Source organism: Eutrigla gurnardus, assembly GCF_963514095.1.
Source record: "Eutrigla gurnardus genome assembly, chromosome: 12".
NCBI classification, from domain to species: Eukaryota; Metazoa; Chordata; class Actinopteri; order Perciformes; family Triglidae; genus Eutrigla; species Eutrigla gurnardus.
The window spans coordinates 19,325,207-19,345,504 of NC_139926.1; the positions used below are offsets into that span (position 1 = coordinate 19,325,207).

Below are 20,298 nucleotides of genomic sequence, written 5' to 3' on the forward strand. Positions count from 1 at the left end.
TCCAGAGTCTCCTGGTCATGGTTTCAAAATAAACATTTTTTGAAAATGTCTGTACATCCTCGTGTCTCTAAGGTCATACTGACACATGCACATCAAAGCAAATGCAGTTACAATCCTTCGTCATAACATAATGTCCCTCTGTCGAGATAGAAGTACAACATGTACAATAAAGTTGTGCAAGCTATGCGGAAAAAAAAACAAACAATGCTATAAAGCCATACTCATGCAGCATTCCAAGTAAGACAACTGCTCAGATGCATTTCAATGCAACGTGGCTCAATGAGACGTATTGACCGGAGGAGCATGCAGTCACGATCGGTGACGCTTTTTAGGAAGCCTGCGGCTCCGCCTTGGACTCGGCTTGTTTGATTGTCGCCCCTCCAGAAGGCTTGAACTTGGGCAGGTGAAGGCCAAACTTGCTCTCCACACCAGCAAAGGTTGCTGCAGCCAGACGGTAGCCCCCGACGTGGTCTGCAGTCACGGAGGGGAGGTCCTTGAACATGGGTGTGGGAGATGGCGCCGAGCCGGCCGGTCGACTGAGGAGAGAGTCGGATTAGGGGAAGACGCACTTCTTGATACCCTTGAGAGGCACGTACCATGTTATAAAGTACTTACTGTCCTCCGAAGTCAACGTACAACCACCTCTGTAACAGTTCGTAGGTCACCAGGGTTACACCAAACTGGGGGGAAGATCTGAAGACGCGAGCTAATGGAAGATGGAATTGAAAAATTACAATGTGGGATTTAATATTCTTGCGGTGCCTTCTAGATAATTACAACCACCACAATGAGCCTCATTTCCCAGTCATGAAACCACTTATAGGACTGTGTGTGTGTGTGTGTGTACCTCCTGCGCCCTTCCAAAATGCCCTAAAACCTTCCTCCTGCAGGATCTTCTTGAAGCAGTCGATGACGCCGCTGTATGTCGTCTGGCCTGCTCGGGCCGCCACCTGGAGCCTGGTTTTGATGACATCAGCAGGGGTCACCAGCGAAGCAGCCGGTACACCTTGGGAGATGTTTCACAACAGATATAATGAAGCACTTTCACTATGCACAGAACGGGGCGTCACACATCCCGACATCCCTGCTGCAGCGTCACGCAGGGCCAGAAATGGGGTAAAGCCGTATGGCGCGATACGACAAAAAAGCTTCCGTATGCACACGGAGCCGGGGGTATTGTGAGCCGTCGACGGGCGGAGAATGCTGTTTCTTGAAGCAGGAAATGTGACACAGCCGCAAATGAATCTTGGATGCTCACAGACACTGGGCTTCCCAGATGTTGGGTTACCTGCGATAGCTCCAGCAGTGAGCAGCTGTAGCGCCCCCAGCCTTCCGTCCTCGTCGGCCAACTTCGCTTTGGTGTGGGCATAAACAGGAAAGTAGATAGCGGAGAAGGGGATGTCACGCAGGAAGCACGCTTTAGCTCCCTAACAAACAAAGAGATCAATATGTATGTGTGTGTGTGTATATATTATATATATATGCACAGTCAGTCACAGGGAGAAGCAGTGGTTGAAGAGGTTTGTCTTGGGGATTAAATGGTCTGGGAGCTGTCGTATTCAACCTACAGGGGCTTTACTGTTGATGGAGCCAAAGAGCCCCCGGGCAGAGCTGCCTCCAGAAAGAGATCCATCACACACACACATGCACACGCACACACACACACTGCCACGGACCCCGGTGTGCTGGGTCCTTCTGCCAAGAGGAAGTGAGCTTTTCCCTTTTTTTTTTCTTTTTTTTTAACAAGCCACACACTGTCTGCTACTCATTAAAATATAGGGTATGAGCACATGACTAGCAAACCCACAAGGATCTGGGAAAGGAGCAGTAGCAAAGCGTAATCCCTCACTAATTTGCTGTTGGTCGTTGGCCACAGTTCGCATGTTCATGTTTTGGAAGAAACTGCAAACAGTCAGCAAAAAGGAGCGTTTCATCTTTAAGTTTGTGATCCTGACCTTAATCATGTCTGTTTACACACACACACACACACACACACACACTGATATTTGTTCAAATACAGTAGTATTTCATCTGTGTATCATTACAGGAAAAAAATGTCAATATACAATTCAAACAGAAATATGGGTCTTGCCTTAAAAATAGAAGCATTACTAAAGATTAAAGTACCCAGAAATATAGCAACAATGCACCAATAATAATAATCCAATACAATAATTTATACAACATAAAATAAACATGATTTATCCTGAATAATTCTGTACTTTACTTGTGAATAAGTGCTGTTACATTGTATTATTGCAACTATTACTCAAAAGTAGGACTTAAATGTTTAGTTGATGAATCCAAATCAAATTAATCTGCAATTTAACTCAATTAACTGTTTAAAATCCCTCAGTTCCTCCTCTACTGCGGGGATTTTCTTGAATATAAATCTCTTTTTGAATTACGGAGAAAAAAAACCCCATTATCAGTGAGTTGTTAGATAAATGTCTGAAAATGTCTTCCTTTGTTAAGATATATGCTGAAGTGAAAAATAATGAAATGATTTCGGTATTGTCTGTCAGGAACATGGGAGCTGCCCTTGTATGACGGTAAACAGAGGTTGATGCTGCAGACGTCATGGTGCTGTGGAGGTGCTGACCTACCTTGTAGAGGCCAAAGAAGCCCAGCTCTCTCACAACACTCAGGGCTTTGACCCGGGGCCCCGTGGTGATCTCTCCAGCCACCTGCAGGCGGATCTTAACAATCTCCAGAGGATTGGTGAAAATCACCTGGGAAGCACCGGCCTGCAGAACGCAACCGACAAAAGAAACAGCCGATGAGTGGTTTAAATGCACACATGTAGGGTTCTAAGAGTGAGCTTATACATCTGAGGGGGTTGAACTTTGGGTGAAAATGTAATGATGTGTAAGCATTTCTCCCTGGTAGGAGTTTTCCAATTATCTCTGTAAACTTCAGCACAAAAGCCCCTTTTTTCCCTCTGATTGCATGTAGTAAGAGAGTGGCCTTGACAGGAGGAGGAAAAAAGCAGGCATTGATAGAGGAACAACGGGGGTCAGAGTGGAGCAGGCGCAGGGTGAGGAGAAGCCCCGGCTCATGGTCGGGAGGCTCTGACCCTGGCACCGGCCCTCTGCCCCCTCGCCTCCCCTGAGGCACCTCCTGTGGCAGGGTGAGCAGCCCGGCCTGGCCTCGCCCCGCACACTTCCCCAATTCACCCCCTGTTCCCAGGGGAGCGAGCACTGAATCACCCGGACAGCTAAGGGTCCGGGCACGCAATGCCCTAAAGGCACGACACCCTCTGACTCGGGCACATTTATCACGCTCCCCAAATCTAATCAGGCCCCAGGATGGCTGCTGGTGACATTCGGGGAAGGGGTCTTATCTGTAAACATCCGAAGCAAAGGTCTAAAAAAAGCTCTGGCACATTTAGTCATTTTCAAAGAGGAGGGGGAATATCCGCTGCTCTGAAGATTGATGCATTCGTCCCATCTCTTTTATCTTCTCTGGTCCACCTCGCTGATGGGAGCGATCATTTAACAAGCCGTCCCAATAACCAGGATTTTAACTTCCATAAAGTAACACGGGCATGTCGTCCAGTTCATATCAGCAGATATAAATAAGACGTAGATTGGATATATCCTGAGCGGTTGATATCCTCGTTGTGCTGTGTGGGGACCTGCACTGTGACCACACCTCAGGTATGTACTGCATTGTCAAACTCAATCACACTGAGCTAGACCCCGCTTCATCCAGGACCCTCCGGGGCCTCTTCCTACAATTACACCCTGACAGGGGTCACGACCCCTCGAGACCCCGCTCCTCTGCAAGCAACCTGCAGGCTCTGCTGCAAAAACGCCGGCCTGTTTCACTTCAGCACAGCCAGCATGAGAGGCAGAGTGAAGGAATTACAGCTTTCATCTACTGATGCACTCAAAACATGTTAGCAGATCACATTATCATATTTGGACAAGATTTTTTTTTTTTTTTTTTTTTTTTTTAGAAGTCACAATTCTTGACTTCTGCATTCATGTTGGATCCCCAAAATATAATAAGCTGAATAAATATCTCTCACACAAGCTCAATAAATGATTAAATTAATGATTAAATAAGATTAAAATCAATTACCACAAACTAATCTGGTAAAGGTTTAGTTCAGTTAAGCAGACTGCTTTGACTTTGGGATGAAACATTTTTGAAGGTCCATCATCAACATACATATACAACGTTTAAGTCTTTTGTGTATATAGTCAGCGGTGGAGTGTTACTAAGTGCCATTACTCAATATGAAGTACTTGACTATTTCCAATTCATGCTACGTTATGATTCGAGTCGACTACAGTTAGAAGAAATGTACCTTTTACCACTATTACAGTTACATAAGCTAATAAACATATGGTGGATATTGTTATAGATTAAACTACCCAATAGTACATGAAAATACAACAATAATATGCTACTTACACATGGATGCATCTGTAAGAATAATCCAATAATATAACATATAATACTCACGGAGGCATTTTTCAAATTAAGAATACTAAAGAATACTTTAACTCAAGTGACATTTTCAATGTATGTAAATGTATTTGTATGTGTGTGTGTAAAATGTTTATATTACATCATTGCTTCATTTACTTAAATAACGGATCTGAATACTTCATCCACTGTGTAAAGAGGCCTGTTTCGCAGCAGCCACCCGCTTTGTAGCTCTGCTAGTTCATAATGCTAAACATCCTACATCCAATAAGCAGCATCTAAAATGCTTCAGTGTAGTTTGGATATACATTATTTAAGTGGGATATACACTATTTCAAATGTAACAGTTAAATTAGTAATAGCATTTCAACGAATCAATATTAAAACAGAATTTAATTCCCAATAATACACTAATTTCTTGTGTATATATTATATATATCTTTTGGACGTTCCTTTACCTGTTTTTGAGTTCATCTACGGACTGAAAAGATGACTAAAGTAATGCTTACACATGCTCCAGAGAGAATCTCCGCAGGCAGAACGATGGTATTATCTTCAGTGGTGAACTTGTCCCTGACAAAATCATTCACCTGGAGGGTAAAAAAAAAAGAGGGAAGACGACATCAAGGAAAGAAGGCACATGAGACACACAATCCCAATCTTGATAGCAGGGCATTAATGTTAACTTGTGGTTGCAGTCGCATCCTGATTGCAGAGAGTGCATTTTTCTCCTGCATGTTTTTCATTCACAGCGAGCCATTAGGAGCAACTTTCTTTGAAACACTCGGTGGAATGACTTGCCGTGAGTTTGATAGCTTTCTCCGGGGCAACGCCGATGAGCTGCGGGAGCAGACCTGCAAAATATTATTCATAGATACTATTAGAATACCTGAGAGAGGGAGGGAGAGAGAGAGAGGGAGACAAAGCCTGGCTCCAAATGAATGCACTTTTTTCCCTTTTTTTTTTTTGGCTAAATGAATACATCTACTGACAGCTAGAACAATGTAAGCTGCAGGGTTCCTGTGTGCGTAAAACAAACCCATAAATATTTACAGATGTGGCTGATACATCTGATGCTCCACAACACAAAGGTCCCATTGAAAGTGAACAAAAGTCCAAAAATATGACACTGCTGGTGCATATGGGATCAGCATTGTTGAGGCCTGATCCCACTGTTGGTGGGGAACAGAGAGAGCTGTGTGGTCACGTAGGAGATCGGAGGGGGGAGGGGAGGGGGAGGCTGGGTGCTACGGTGGCGATAACCACCATACTGTTTCACCGTCTGTCCTTCATCAGGCCAGATAAACTTCTGAAGGAGCTGCTGAGTGACTGCTGCTGGTATGCAGCCAGAAAACAGCCGAGCGTGTCTGTCTCTGAGTCAATCACCCTCTTATCATGTGCGAGAGAGGAGGGAAGGAGGCCGAGGGACGCAGATCGCAGCAACAAAGAGCTGCAGTGATGGAGGCAGCAGTAGATGGCAGTCTTGACTTCCTTCGTTCGAGCGGCCCGAGGGGTAGAAGTGTTGTGTATCACAAGCTATCAGCACCATTATCACACACCCGGGAAGAGGCAGATCAGACACCGCTACTACATGAATTCTGCTGGTCATTTTCCTCGGGGAGCTCTCCCAGGTATCCAGATAATGAAAATGCGACCCCTGGGTGTTGCTTTATTCACCGCTGAACGGGGAGGGCAAAGGTTTCTGGTATCAATTAGCGAGCCATGCTGCTGATATTAGCACACTGACAAAGCCTAATGCTTTCCCATCAGATGGTTTGTTTTACACGAGAGCCATGTGGTTGACCTTCACACAGATTTTCCTTTCTTTTTTTCTTTTTTTTAACGCAAAACATAAAATCTGTAAAGGATTACCTCTGTAGAATCCGAAGAAGCCCTCGTAACGGAGCACTTTCTTCGCACAGTCGAAGCTGTTCTTGTACATCAGCTCTCCTACGAAGGAGCTCGTGGAGCGCTGGTTCTGCATGCGCGTCTTCACCAGGTCGATGGGGTACACGGCCGTGGCCCCGGTCGCTGCAAAAACACACGTGACATTAGTCTCCGGTGGAAATCTTGGTTCTGTTTTTCCAGATTTGTTAACACAAATGTACTCGCTCATATGGTCACGGGCTGCAATTATCTGTTAAATGTCAGAAAAGAGGGTGTGCATCTTTAAATGGGTTTGGTTCGACCAACAGTTCAAAGCCTAAATGTGATACATTTACTGTCATGTACGACAAAGAAAAGCAGCTAATCCCAACAAGATGAAAATGACTATTTGGCCTTTTTTTGCATGAAGAATGAATGGAACTTAAATAAAACACTTTTCTGTTGATTGATATGTGTCCCAATTTTCTTTTTGGACAGCCTTCTTGTCACCCTACTTCATTCGTCATTGTCTAACACAATAGCGTAGTACAGTCACAATCAGATATGTGTGGGGAGTGGTCATCTAATGGTCACCGAGAAAGAAATGCGTATAAACTAAACCGTTATTAATCTCGGAGCAGGATCTCTGGTAACTGTGGGAGAACTGCAGCGAGTCCAACTAAACTCTCGGCTTTACTTGCCTCGTCTTGTCTGACATCAAAGGCTGCTGTGATGACTCTTCTCTCAAACATGCAAACTGCTCGGTCAGCACGGAGGCCGCGTGACAAACAGCTCATTATCGGCAGCTTCGCTCTCATGATGTATATCTCTTTTTATGTGGTCCTGCCTGATTTGGCCCACTGGTTAATGATTGATACATCTTTGTGTGTTTGGGACACACACACACACACACACACACACACACACACACACAGGGTCAGAGAGTGTTCCTGTCTGAGGTGCAGTTATGTCAGACGTCCCTTGTATCAGTTCCTTCCAGTGTAATTAGATGGAGATTCCAGAGAGTGCGGTTCCGGAAGATTTGTGTCATTCCAGAGCTCCGGCTTCAACGACAGCCTGGAGCCACCAGTGGCACCGGCAGCACAATGCCGGAGCCTCACATCACTAACCCCTCTCTCCCATGCAGCAACAATGGCCGGCCCCGGGGCCTCAGCGCGCCAGTCTGGGCCCGGCTAAGGTTACCCCTCCGGCGGGCCGCCGCAGACATGTCACTCACCTCCAGCGATTGAGCCCAGAGCGAACCTGTAGGCGGATTCCGCAGCCTGGAGCCAGACGGGCCGAGACGTTTCGTGACCATGCTGTAGAGGAGAAAAAGAAAGACGGGGGGGTGACTAACCATGGCTGGCTATTAAACGACAGCCAAGCAGATACATTGTGGAAAGAGGCAACGGAATGCGGACGTGTCATATAACGTCTAATTCATCATCAGTCAATATTAAATGTCATAGACAGGCCAGCTCTGTGAACCTGTTTCCACACATGCTACATGTGGTAGGCTACAGGCTAAAGTCCTGCTCTTGTTTTTGAACTCAAAGTGTACTTTCTCTCGTATCTACTTGATCTCCAGATTGGTGTTTGATGTTGAAAGCGGAGCCCCTTTGTTTTCACTTTGTTGCAGGGGAACAGATTAGCCCCACAAGCCTTTTCTATGTACAGATAAGTATCTACATGAATATTACACAGCTCGAGTGAGACCCTGTTAAAGCGTGTGTGTGTGTGTGTGTGTGTGTGTGTGTGTGTGCAGGACTGCAGGTCGAGGCGGTGAGTAACTTCTCCCAGACCAGATGAGAAGGGAGTAGAGCAGATCAGTCTTCCCAGATGCTTCCACCGAGGGTTGCATGCTAACAAGATCGAGGTCTTGATCAAAGGGTTTAAACAATTAGCCCACTTCCACTAAAAGGCAGGCCTGAGAATTGCAGCATCCCCCCCGAAGGAATCAAATTCCAGACCACTGAGTGTGAGTCCCAGGAGCATGAGTGGCCTGAAAGCTCTGACCACAGCCTGATATAGAGCCATGTTATCCGGTGGAGGCAGGAACTATTTTGTTCTCCCAGATCCACATTGACTCCCACTCCCCTCCTGCCATTAGCCGTCTTTTCTAAAGGCTCCTAAAACTCCTCGAGCCCCACACTGATAAAAGCCTCTTATTAGCTTCTCAGATGTGTGATTGCAGCTCATGTGTATGTGCGACTATACTGAATAAAAGAGGGGAGAGCCTTTCATGGCGAGGTGCGACGCAACAATCCATTCCCTTTTCTATAACTATAATTGGTGTACTTTTATCTGGGAGTTAAAGTAATGCACTTCACAGGGGAAGAAAAACACGGGCACTCTGCTAATTCGGCAAGTGAACATTCTCCCTTTTTAGCACCTTTCTGAGAAGGAGGCAGAGTGTGAAGGGGAAAAGGCTTTGATAAAAGGCGGGAGGATGTGAGGTGCATTCGCCGAGTCAATCAGGGCTACCTGTCTCTGGGCCTCGGCGAGGTGGTATGGCATGGCTCCTTCCTCCAACGGGGCTATCCTCTCAATGTCTGCATGGTTCAGCCGCCTTAACACACATCAGCAGGGGAGGGAAGGAGTTAGGCCAGGAAAACAGCAGAGAGCCCTGCATCCCCTGCAAGCGGCAGCCAGTGATGTAAGATTTTCCAAAGACTTTTTTTTTTACTGGCAAATCAAAGTTACTGCAACTTTAATTTCAGCTTATATAAACAACAGAAAAAAAACACAAAGCAGGACGAGTGCCTGTGGCCCAAACAAGTAAATGAAAGTGTTTTGAGACTAAATGTTCGAAACACAAATATTCCCCACTGGCCCGACGCATCATACGGTCTGCATGCGTGTTTTATGTTTGTCTTGTAAATCAGCTGCTGGAGACACTGTTGTTAAAAAACCGAATGAGCAGCAACTTTGTGTTTCCAGCCAATAAACAGACCCTTAACATATTTATTCCACTCATGGCGGTTGAATAAAAAATCCTGGTTTTGTATTAATTGAATAATCTAAGTGGATAAGAGTAACAGCAACAGTACCTACCGGGATAAACGTGGAAATTATAAAATACCTTACATTTTGGGATTTGTTTTCATGCATTCATTTTTTTATCAGACTGCCAGGAACCCCAGACACATGAAAATTACATAAAGCTGTAAAAATGTACAAACCTTTTTGTCATAATCAGTGAAATGATCACTAGTTTGCAAAAACTAAATGTAGTTTTAGAGAATCTTACCCGGAGTGAGAGTGCAGACCAACCAGCTGGTACAGGATGTCAATTTCCATCGGAGTGATTTGACCAAACTTATTTGCAGAATGAACAAACTCCTCTACAACGCAATAAAGAGAAGAGGAAATTAAAGGATGCAAACTCAGGCAGCGGAAAGGGTTTAGCCACTTCAGGTATTTTCTACAGGAGGCTAGAATCAAATAATCACAAAAAAAAAAAATGTTCCTAGTTTGTTTGGGTGTTAATGTCAACACATGCCTCAACGGAAGAATAGGCCAAAACGTATGACTGGTTGAGAGTGACAAGATGTGTAATGGTCAGACGACCTATACGGACATTTTAAGGGGGTGCAGTCTGGATATTGTGGATGCTTGCTGCTAAACAGGATATTCAAGGATATTTCAGAGAAACCATTAAGTCAATTCGGTGCCTGAAGCACACTAACTGAACATGCGTTTTCTCTCCTTTATATGTGCTTTATATTCTTTCCTGTTGCCCGCTGAGAAGCTCCATTACCATCAAGTTATTAATTTCCCCCCAAAAAGACTTCCCTTTCAGGTCCAACCTTCAGCTACAAATGTGCTTCACTGATCTCAAGTACTGCAAAGATATACTTTCCTGCAGATAGCACACGTGAGTGTTTGCTTTACGCTCCTTCTGATATGTTTGGTGATACAAATAAGACTCACGTAGATTACTATTTGCCCAAGATCTATTCTAGAAGGAAAACCACAGGGAGGAAGTCGAGGAACTGTTTGCATCTCAATGGGACACACAATTAGGAGCAGATGTCACAGGATCACTATCAGTTACACAGGTCTACATGTAGGGGGGGGTGGGGGGGGGGGGGGTGTCTGATTACCAGGTTAAAAATGTTCATTTACCTTAGTAATTAAGTGCTACAGTAAATGTTCCCTGTGTGTTCTCTCACACCACTCTGTCAAGAAAGTTAAGACATCATCGCACAGCTACATCTCATATCACACATATGAAGCGTGACTCATGTCCGTGATGTGGGAAGAGTCTCGGGTGTACCTTTGGTGACGAGTATGTCTCTATTGTGGGTGCCGGCGACGGTGCTGTAAATCTTGCGGATCAGCTCCATGTTGTTGAGGAGGGCATTGAAGGCATTGAAGTAGGAGAAGCTCACCATGTGGGAGGTGCTGCCGCCTGCAGCCTGGAGACAGATGTCATTGCTTCTGTATGGATATCTGGTTCGACTCTCTTAAATCCTCTCTGTTCTGTTAAACCACCGCAGTGCTTGAAAATATAAATTACTAACATGGATATCCAAGCTAACTGACTCACTTGATCCTACCAAACAAATGTGTGATTTGGGACTCTATCATTTTTGGCCACTTGGGGGCAGCAAAACCAAGTTGTGAACACAACTTTGACATATTACTTTTTAAGCAACAAGTTGTTCGTTTACACATCAAGCAGTTACAGGGTAACAATATCTGCTTATAATTAATATATCTGTCTATTAGCTCTGTTTTTTGTAATATTTGGCTCTTTAGCTGCTAAAAGCTCCACTTTGGTCTCCAGCTAGTCGCCGACTGTGTCTGTCTGCTGCTGAGCAGATGCACAGCGTGTTTAGAGCTTTTTAGTTCAAACTGCTGCCTGCTGTGGCCAAAAACGATGTGATGTGAGTGAGAATCAACTAAAACAGTTGCAAAACAATGAGCTGAAAACTCGCTATACAAAAATAGTGAATACAGTATAAATAAACATCAAACATGAAATGTTTAACAACTGGTGTAGGTCTTAAACTCACGGAAACGAGGTTCTCCTCTACAAACGGAGTCAGCATGTGGTGTCTGATAGTGGCCATGATGTCACTGAAGTCCAAGGCAGTGATGGTGCCACTTTTGTTCTTGTCTTTTTGTGCAAACGCCTGGCGGGCATGCTCCAACTGCAGCTCCTGCAGCAACACGCACAAAAGGGAAGAGGTCACGCTGTTAGCTCGACAAAAGCGGCGAAGAATGTGTCCCCGTGATGAGGAGCGTCGCAATACAAGGGAGCAGACAGCTAGAAGTTTAGAGGATGAAAGTGTAATAATGTCAGCGTTGGACAGATGTGAAAGTCATCAGATGTGACATTGTCAGACTTTTTTTTTTGTAATCACCACCGTCTCTCTCTCTGGAGACTAATGGAAAACATGTCCCGAGAAGTCTGATCCCCGGAGCCGAGCCGTGTGGTCGGTGAGGAGGCCCGGGCAGGTGTGTCCGCAGGAAGATGATTCAATGTGACAACCACGCAATCAGATGGGGATGCAGGGGGAGGCTGACCCCGGGTCAGCGCCTGCTGTCAGAGCTCATCGCATATAACCAGAAGGAATACAAGTGCAACATTACGGCAACATTCAGCTGTTGCTTCATCTTTACACGCCGGTTCTGATAACCTAATCAGTGGATTGTTGCCGGAGATTAATTCTCACAATGTTTGGTGATTATATTGTTTGATACGTTGTCGCCTCACAAACTACTAAATACTTTTCAAGCCTATAAATAATCTCCACTTTGTCTGCACAACCACAAGGTGGCAGAACCAGGACTGTGAAACATATCTAGATATAAACAGGTATGCACTGTTTTGTATTTTAAGTAATACTCAATTACAATAAATGAAACATGCTTGGACGTGACAGAGAAACAGGACAATAATAATGACTGATGTGAATTTAATCCTGCACACAAGAGTCTTTGGTGTAACGGTGGGTAGCCCTAGTCAAGTATGATAAACCACAAAGTGCTTTGAGGGATCCCACACTGCAGCGCTGCCTGTCTAGCTCTCGGGACCACCCAGCTTCTGCCCAAGACCACAGTCCTCGACTCCAAGCCGACTTTCTCCCTGACCGTACTGCCGTCGCTGATTTAACAGCACAGAAGTCTCAGTGAGATGCAGGCAGCAACCAATAAAAGCAAAGCAACGATGCAAATGGCAAACTGGGCGACCACAAAACCGCCGGAACAGCTGAAACACTAAAGATGCAACTGGCGCCACAACTCGTTATCTTAAAAGATCATATATGGCATGCACTGTAGTTACATTATTTGACAAATGTTGCAATAAAGAACTGGAAAACACAATCTCTGTGCTGTCAATATGTTTTGTCACATACTTTAGATTTTTAAGCAATAGTAACAAAAAAGGCTCCCATTCATTCAGTAAATGTGGTAGGAAGTAGTGTTGGGACAATATATCGATATATCGTGATACTCTGCTGCGATACGTTATCGATACACTGGCACCAAATATCGATATTATTAGATTTGTATTCAAATATGCAGGCACTATTTACTGATCCCATTCATTAAGCCTGTTACCATTTTACCTCACCAGAGTTACGACTTCATGACTCTTCTTGGCCTTTTGCCAGTTTATGGCTGTGTTGGAATGACACGTAGACATGTTCAGTCAGTGTGTTAAAGAGAGACTAAGCTAAGACTTTAACACTTTGTTTCACTAATTCTGTGAAACTGACACCACAATGCAGAGAATAAACACAGTAAACGATGAATTCCTGCTTTTGCCTTTCACTGGTAAGTATCGTGATGCATATCGTAGATGATTTCTTGCAATATATCGTGTATCGCAGAATCGCAGTATCGTGACATCATCGTTATCGTGGGGCAAGATATTGTGACATTATCGTATCGTGCAAGTGGTCAGATGCACCCGAAATCAAATAGATATACCTGCAGAAACTGGGTGAACTCTGTGTAGCTGAGGTTCTTGCTCCTTTCGTGGCCGAAGTGTAGCCTGATGAACTCACAGTCCCAGTTGAAGGGAATGTGGTGGTGCACTGTGGTCTGGCTGAAGATGTCGCGCACATTCTCTGCAAGAGTGAGACATGAGTGAGCAACAACCAGAGACAGAGGGGGAGGGGGGGGGGGGGCACAAGATGTGATTGCAACATCCCTCTCACGTCCTCATTCCATTTGCAGAGAACCTTGTTAAAGCAGAGGGAAAGAGTCCATTTGGACGGTAACGCTGGGTAGGCTGCTTGACAGTCTCAATCCTTTTACATTTTGAGGGTTTTGAGTCCATCCGGGAAATTGTCTGTATAAGCACTGCCCTCAATTTCAGTCGCCTTTATGGAGCATAGCGGCGGCTTCTTTGTAAGACTCTGTATTTCTTGGCTTATGACATGCGGGCATTCATTTCTCTGCTTGTCAGATGGACCTGGTTATAAAGTGATGTTCCACACACATAACTCGCTATCTTGCCCCGAGATGAGATTTGCCGCTAGCATATGTAATGCAAAAAAAAAAGAAAGAAAAAAAAAAGACATTGCTGCTGCTACATTTATTGGCAATGCATGCTTTAGTAACAATAGCACTTGCAAGCCACAACGTTCAATGTCACGCTCAAACGCACCTTGAACCAACTCTCTCGCAGTCGTTTTTGTGACTTTCCATCATCATTTCTATTGATTATTAATTAAAACTACAAAAACACCTTAAAAACCTTTCATTGTGTCAACATCTTTCGTCGAATCATTTTATTACGACACAACATTTAATGTTATACAACTGTATTTATATAAGATGAAGCTTAGTCCATTGCAGTTGAGCATGACACCCCCACACCAGCATGCACCACTATGTACATACCAAACGAGATGTTCCCTGTGCCAGTCTTGTCAAACAACTGAAAGGCAACTATGAACAGGGCATCCGGGGCACATAGAACTGATTCAAAGGCCAGAAACTCCTGGAAAGAGATCAGTCTGTTTGGATAAAAAAAAAAAAAAAAAGTGTGCTATCTGAATAAAATATGTCTGACAGAATTCCAAAAAGAATACTGAAAAAAACATTAGCACAGATAAAATATACTGACTGGAGAAAAGGACAGAAAACAAGTGCAGTAATGTGGTCCAAAACTGTTTTTTCAGCTAAGTATCAACGTTCATTATTGACCTTGGAAATAGCATAAGACTAAACCATTTCACCAAAAACTAGGTCCATTTAGCAGCTGTTCTTCACATGATTCACATGATCAGCAAAAGGAGGAACTGTCATCGAAACAAATATGCATTTTTTTCATTCATGTCCATATTGAGCTTCAAATGTCATTCTTAGCTATAAACATGTATTATTATTACCAATAAATATGTATACATTTTGAAGGTCAACTTTTAAGCAAACACGGGCAGAAAGTCCTGAATGTGCTCAGAATAAAATATAAATGAGATAAAGAGCAGGTCTAACTGCTGCTCAAACTCTAATTAAAGGTGATCAGACATGCCACTAAAATAAGATAAAATAAAGAATAAGATATATTTTTTGGCTTATCTTATCACTGGATTTTTAATCGATCAGCTGTAGGTGTAAAACGGACTGATAAAGATACTTACTCTGCAAACATCACTGAGATAAATCATTAACAGTCTCATTACACACATGTTAGGTGATCTAAAGAACATTAAATAAACTGATTATACACAGATACTGAAAATTGGCTGTCAAAGAGGACTTAAAGGTAAATTTCTGCTTGATCACGTTATCCAGATTGTTTGTTGACTTGAAAGCACCTTAAGAACCTGAAACTAGACTACGTGGTTTGCTTTGACATAAATAAATACCCATACAAGCTTGATTTATTGGTGCAAACACATGTACAGGAATGTACAGGAAGAAAACCCTGCAATGACAGCATGTAAATACATTACACAACATAATCCAACCCAACAAGGCACTGGTCTTGTGAAATAATGCCCATATGTGTAGAGTAATGCTGACAGCATGTAATCGGCAAAAGCTGTGACATGTAATATTTACTTTTATATACGTTTGAGAAGCAGCGGCGGCGGCCTCCCAATGACAGAACTGTTGTGACTGCTGGAAAAATGTCAAGCTAATGGAAAAATCATGTTGGAGATTTAAAAAAAAAAAAGATGATGGTCTGTGTGCAAAGAAATACCACAAGGCTATTTTAGAGCAAGACAATTCATTACAGCTGGTCTCCCACGGCAACGTCCCTCGTATGCCTGCAGACACTCACCCGTCTTTCGTGGTGTCAGCCACTCCGGCTATCAGCTCCACAGTTTTGGGATTGTGCTGAGGCTGTGCATGCAGGCCCAGGTAACTCTGCACAAAGTCCCCCGGGGTCATGTAACGCTCCCCATCCTCCACCACACTGGCATACTGCAAGAGAGACAGAGGCAGAGCTGTGAACAACGCATGTAGAATTTCCATTGTTTGTATGCAAAGAAGATTCTGTGGAGTACTGAGAGAGAGAAAAAGAAAACAACAAATAGGTGACAAATCAACAAGACGTTTTTTTTTACTGCAGGTCTCTAAATCCGTATCTCTTTTTGTTTGTGACAATAAGGATGTTTGTGTATGGTTTTCTATACCAGCACATTATGGGACTCAGTTTACAGCTGCATATTTAAAACGTAAACAACGCTTGCCTGCATCACAAAATACACTGGAAAAGCATAATTTTCTTTCAAATCATTGTCAGCCTTTGACTTGTAAATATGTCCTGCAATATATTACATTATTAGTGTTTTGGTGATAAGGAAACAATGTGGTTTTACTTTTAGTCAGGACCAGGCCAATATATATAAATAAATCAATCAATCAATACATATATTTGGCTAAAATCAAAGTGTTTCATCACATTAATGTAAAGCTCCTGTGAATCTGATATTAATGAATCCATCTGCATTGATTTTAGAGCTACTTAGTCATTTAGAATTACTTGAGGACAGCCCTAGTTGGTTCGTCTAAAAGGGATACCTTGGTATGAACAGTATGGGAACATTTTCGAATATGAATATATTTGAGTTGCCTTACTATATTGTTGTAACGCCCACAGAAACATTTTAATTGGACAATACACAGTTAATAATTGAATCAATGACCAGCACCTTGCAACGGTTGCGTCGTGACTCTGTTTCACGAAGCAAAGAAACATGCACAGCTAAACCCGAGACTTCAGCGGGGCTTTAAGACGTAAGGTCATTTATAGAGCCGGGGTTGGGTTTCCAGTTGGAACAGAGATAGCTCTGGAAACACAAGCACTGCATGAACTGGCAGCAGAAAGGCCACGCTCACGGGCAGAGGGAGCATGAGATAAACACAGAAAGGGTGTGGGAGGAGACCTTCGTGCCAAGCGAAGGGCCAAACATTCGACGCACTCTGCCGAATTAATGTTTTAAGTGAAAATATTAATTCCAGGTCATTTATTGCCACATTACTCCCTCACGTGATTGTGTATCCATTTACCCTCACAGTAGTCCTTGAGTAGTTCTTAATGAAATTACACAGGCAGTCCATTCATTAACTCTTCCACCTGCATTATGAAGTGAGCACTCTTATGGTGGAGTCGAGAGATGTTATCATAAGGCAACGCAGTCTCTGAAGTTTACAGTTCAATCAAGACACGTGGGGGTAAACAAGCCTATACAAAAAGGTGTGTGCGTGTGTGTGTGTGTGTGTGTGTGTGTGTGTGTGTGGGGGGGGGGGGTAGACAATGGCACATCCAATAACATTGGGATGACAAACCCAATAACATGTTGAAGATCTAAATGTTAAGTTGGAGCAGGGGGGGGGTTCTCTGTTGAAGCAGATCCAAAATTAGTCCGAGCATTTGTGTGACCTTTACAGAACTATTTATCCCAAAGGGCCAACTCAATGGCTACGATGCGTTAGTACACTTATAACACACGGTTTCTGTACTTTTGTGTTATTGCCATGTTGGTTAAAAGAGCCGAAATGTTTTTACAGTCTTACCTTCAGAAAAATAGTCTTCAAGTCATTGGGGTCGGCTCTGTTTGTTGCTTGCACCTATAACACACAAGTTGGGAGTTTGCTATCAAAGAAATGTCACATGACAATTCAAATAAAACTGAAGTTTAGGATGCCACTGTTCAGCTTTGATTTTTTTTTTTTTTTTTTCGATCGACCACAGACACGACTGTAAAAAAAAAACGATAACACCACAAACGTGTGAGAATAACCGAGTAAATAACCGCTTCGAGCTTTAACGCCTCTCATAAACACAGATGCACCAGAGGAGGTAAATGACAGTTCTTCTCTGCGAGGCCGGCAGAGATGCGATTATAAGCTGCAGAAACACCAGGGCGGGTGGGGAGGGGGACTCCGCTGCGATTTAAAACAAGAGCTTTAAACCCACGCGTCCGCGCATACACGCTGTCCCCCCGCGCGCGTCCGACGGCCGCTTTTTACTGCTTTTAAATTAATATCCGCTATAGAAATATTGACGGAGTCACCTTGACCGCCATGCTGGGTGTGACGTCAGCTGCAGTGGACTCGTAGCGCAGGCGCTGGGCAGGAGGATGACAGCGGGCATGACAGGACCGCCGAGGTCTGAGACGCCGAATATATATTTAGCCAAGTATTGTCCCTTTCTGTGTGCGGGGCGGCCGAGGGAGCCTACGAGAAACGGGCTCCCGGACGGGGAGAGAGAGAGAGGGGAGAGACTCTGGCCAGGAGACGGTGCGTTACAGCATTTCCGGTCTGCTCGGGTCACGCGAGGACGCGACTCACCGCCTGCAGACGTGAACAGGAGAGCAACATGATGGCCTAAAGGTGTGAGGAGTGATGTAATGGTAAAAAAAGAAGAAAAAATAAATAAAATCAAGGGTGTTTCACTTTTAAATTACCAATATTTAGCTTCAGAAAATGAAAAGTTGTATCCTTTACAATGTATGCTCTTAATTGTAATGTTATTTTATCATTTACTATATTTCATTTTATTTTATTTTTGACTCCTTGTACTTTATTTCTCTTTTCAAAAGTTTGCACTGATGACAATAAAAAAATCTTGAATCTTGAATATTCCCATTACTTGTTCATAACACGTCACAAAAATATATGTCCAAAATGATGTAATCAAATGTACCGATAATTAAACACCCAAACATGTTGAGTTTATTGTATTGATATAAAGCAGAGTAAATGAATGAATCAGCTGTTTCACCTTTGTTAGCAAGGCTGTGACTAATCATCCAGGCTAGTTTGATATACACCAAAAAGTAACCATAACTTTAACATCCGCACAGTATCGCAACACATCATTTGCTCACTTGCGAAATGTGGAAGTGACTGTTATTTTTTGAGTCTACAATACAACATTCAAAACCACCAGACGTATGATTAATGGCCAAACCGCTCTACCACCTGAGCTGCTGCTGCTGCTTACTCTGCTTGTAACATCCGTGACACAGATCCAGCCAATTCAGACAAACAATCTTTTTTCTTTTTTTATTCACTGTATCAAAACTGTTTAACACTACAACATTGTATTTCCTTCCTCTGTTGTGCTCCTCTCATTCCTGTGTGTTTGCAGAGAAAAAAAAGTCCCAACAACTGTAGGCTGAGGTTCAGAGATCAAGCAGCATGCATTGCCTCCATGCAGACACAATTTGTTGCCTTGGTATGGTATTGTTCAGGACAGGGATAATCTAGTGTGGTAGTAGAGGTAAAATTACAGTGGCTTAAACATGACTGGGTAGGTCATCCATTCGTGTACCAGGGCTCAGGGGGATTGCCCTTCCCCGGGAGAGTCAATTTCTTTTTATTTTATTGAGATGTTGCTGATGTTGTAACCTAACAAAGAGTTTCTTTATTCTATGACTTGCCCAAATGATCCAGACACAGACAAAGAGAGGGAGAGCAGGTTTCTGAGGAGGTGTGGATGCATGTATTTGTGCTTAAGAACGCAATCCCAATGAAAAAAAATCTGAAAACTTTTGACTCTTCAGACTGACAGCTTTGTTCTCGTTAACGGGGGTCATTCACTCTTTAGCTTACTCGACCTTCTCTGCAATATCTCCCTCTCTCTCGCGCTCGCTCATCCAGAGGGGCACATTTTGGTTGCTGTGTTTACAAACAGAAACTTTTGTCACAGTGTAGGAAAGCACGTTGCTAACCCAGGTGGTTTATATCATTTTCTGTTACTGTTCCATCAAAGCATGGCAGATTTAACAAATTAGCTAAGTATCCAGCTGTTCAGTTCAGTCCAGAGTTAGCTCAATAATTCCACCATGTTTTGATCCTACACTAGTTATAGAAAATAAGACCAATATTGGGGCATCTCTTCATCTCTCTAATATTTTATCCTATTAGCAACATTTCTATCCATCTCTAATAGTTTAGCATATTAACAACATTTCTCGCCATCTCTAATAATTTAACATATTAATAACATTTCACTCCATCTCTAATAATTTAGCATATTAATAACATTTCACTCCATCTCTAATAATTTAGCATATTAATAACATTTCTCTCCATCTCTAATAGTTTAGCATATTAACAACATTTCTCTCCATCTCTAATAGTTTAGCATATTAGCAACATTTCTCTCCATCTCTAATAGTTTACCCTCCTGCTACATGCAACATTATTTGTTTTAGCCTGGAATTACAGTTTATCATCTCAAATGTAGGCAATATCAATTCTGGCACCCAACAACACAGCAAAATGACATTGTATCTAGGAAATGGTCATGGACATTGTTCTTCTCTGGCATTTTGTAGCGTAAAAAGCTTGCTTATTAGCTAGCTAAGCCAATCAGGGGAAAAAAACTAATCTAGCTAATAATTAATAATTAATTTCAGCTTGACATGTTGACGTTGAACTCAGCTTCAGTAATTGTCTTTTCAAAATGAACCATTTTAATTCACGTTACGTTAGTAATACATGGTAAAGTCATTTAACAGTCGTTTTATTGAAATCTACAGGCTCCGTTAAGAAAAAAAAAAAAACTAC

At 43.1% G+C, this 20,298-nt stretch overlaps 1 protein-coding gene across 1 annotated transcript; it reads right to left on the bottom strand.

The window, feature by feature from the left end:
* Positions 1-23: 23 nt before the first annotated feature.
* Positions 24-18,027, bottom strand: LOC311021460 (electrogenic aspartate/glutamate antiporter SLC25A12, mitochondrial-like). The gene is made up of 18 exons (XM_084022040.1): positions 17,796-18,027; positions 17,296-17,349; positions 15,557-15,699; positions 14,167-14,282; positions 13,249-13,388; positions 11,325-11,471; positions 10,583-10,724; positions 9,554-9,647; positions 8,788-8,872; positions 7,541-7,622; positions 6,310-6,468; positions 5,239-5,291; positions 4,947-5,027; positions 2,607-2,747; positions 1,289-1,427; positions 848-1,006; positions 616-706; positions 24-536 (listed from the first exon to the last, which is right to left on the bottom strand). The coding sequence occupies exons 1-18, from the start codon at positions 17,805-17,807 to the stop codon at positions 329-331; spliced, it is 2,046 nt and encodes a 681-aa protein (XP_083878166.1). The 5' UTR covers positions 17,808-18,027; the 3' UTR covers positions 24-328.
* Between the last annotated feature and the right edge of the window lie 2,271 nt (positions 18,028-20,298).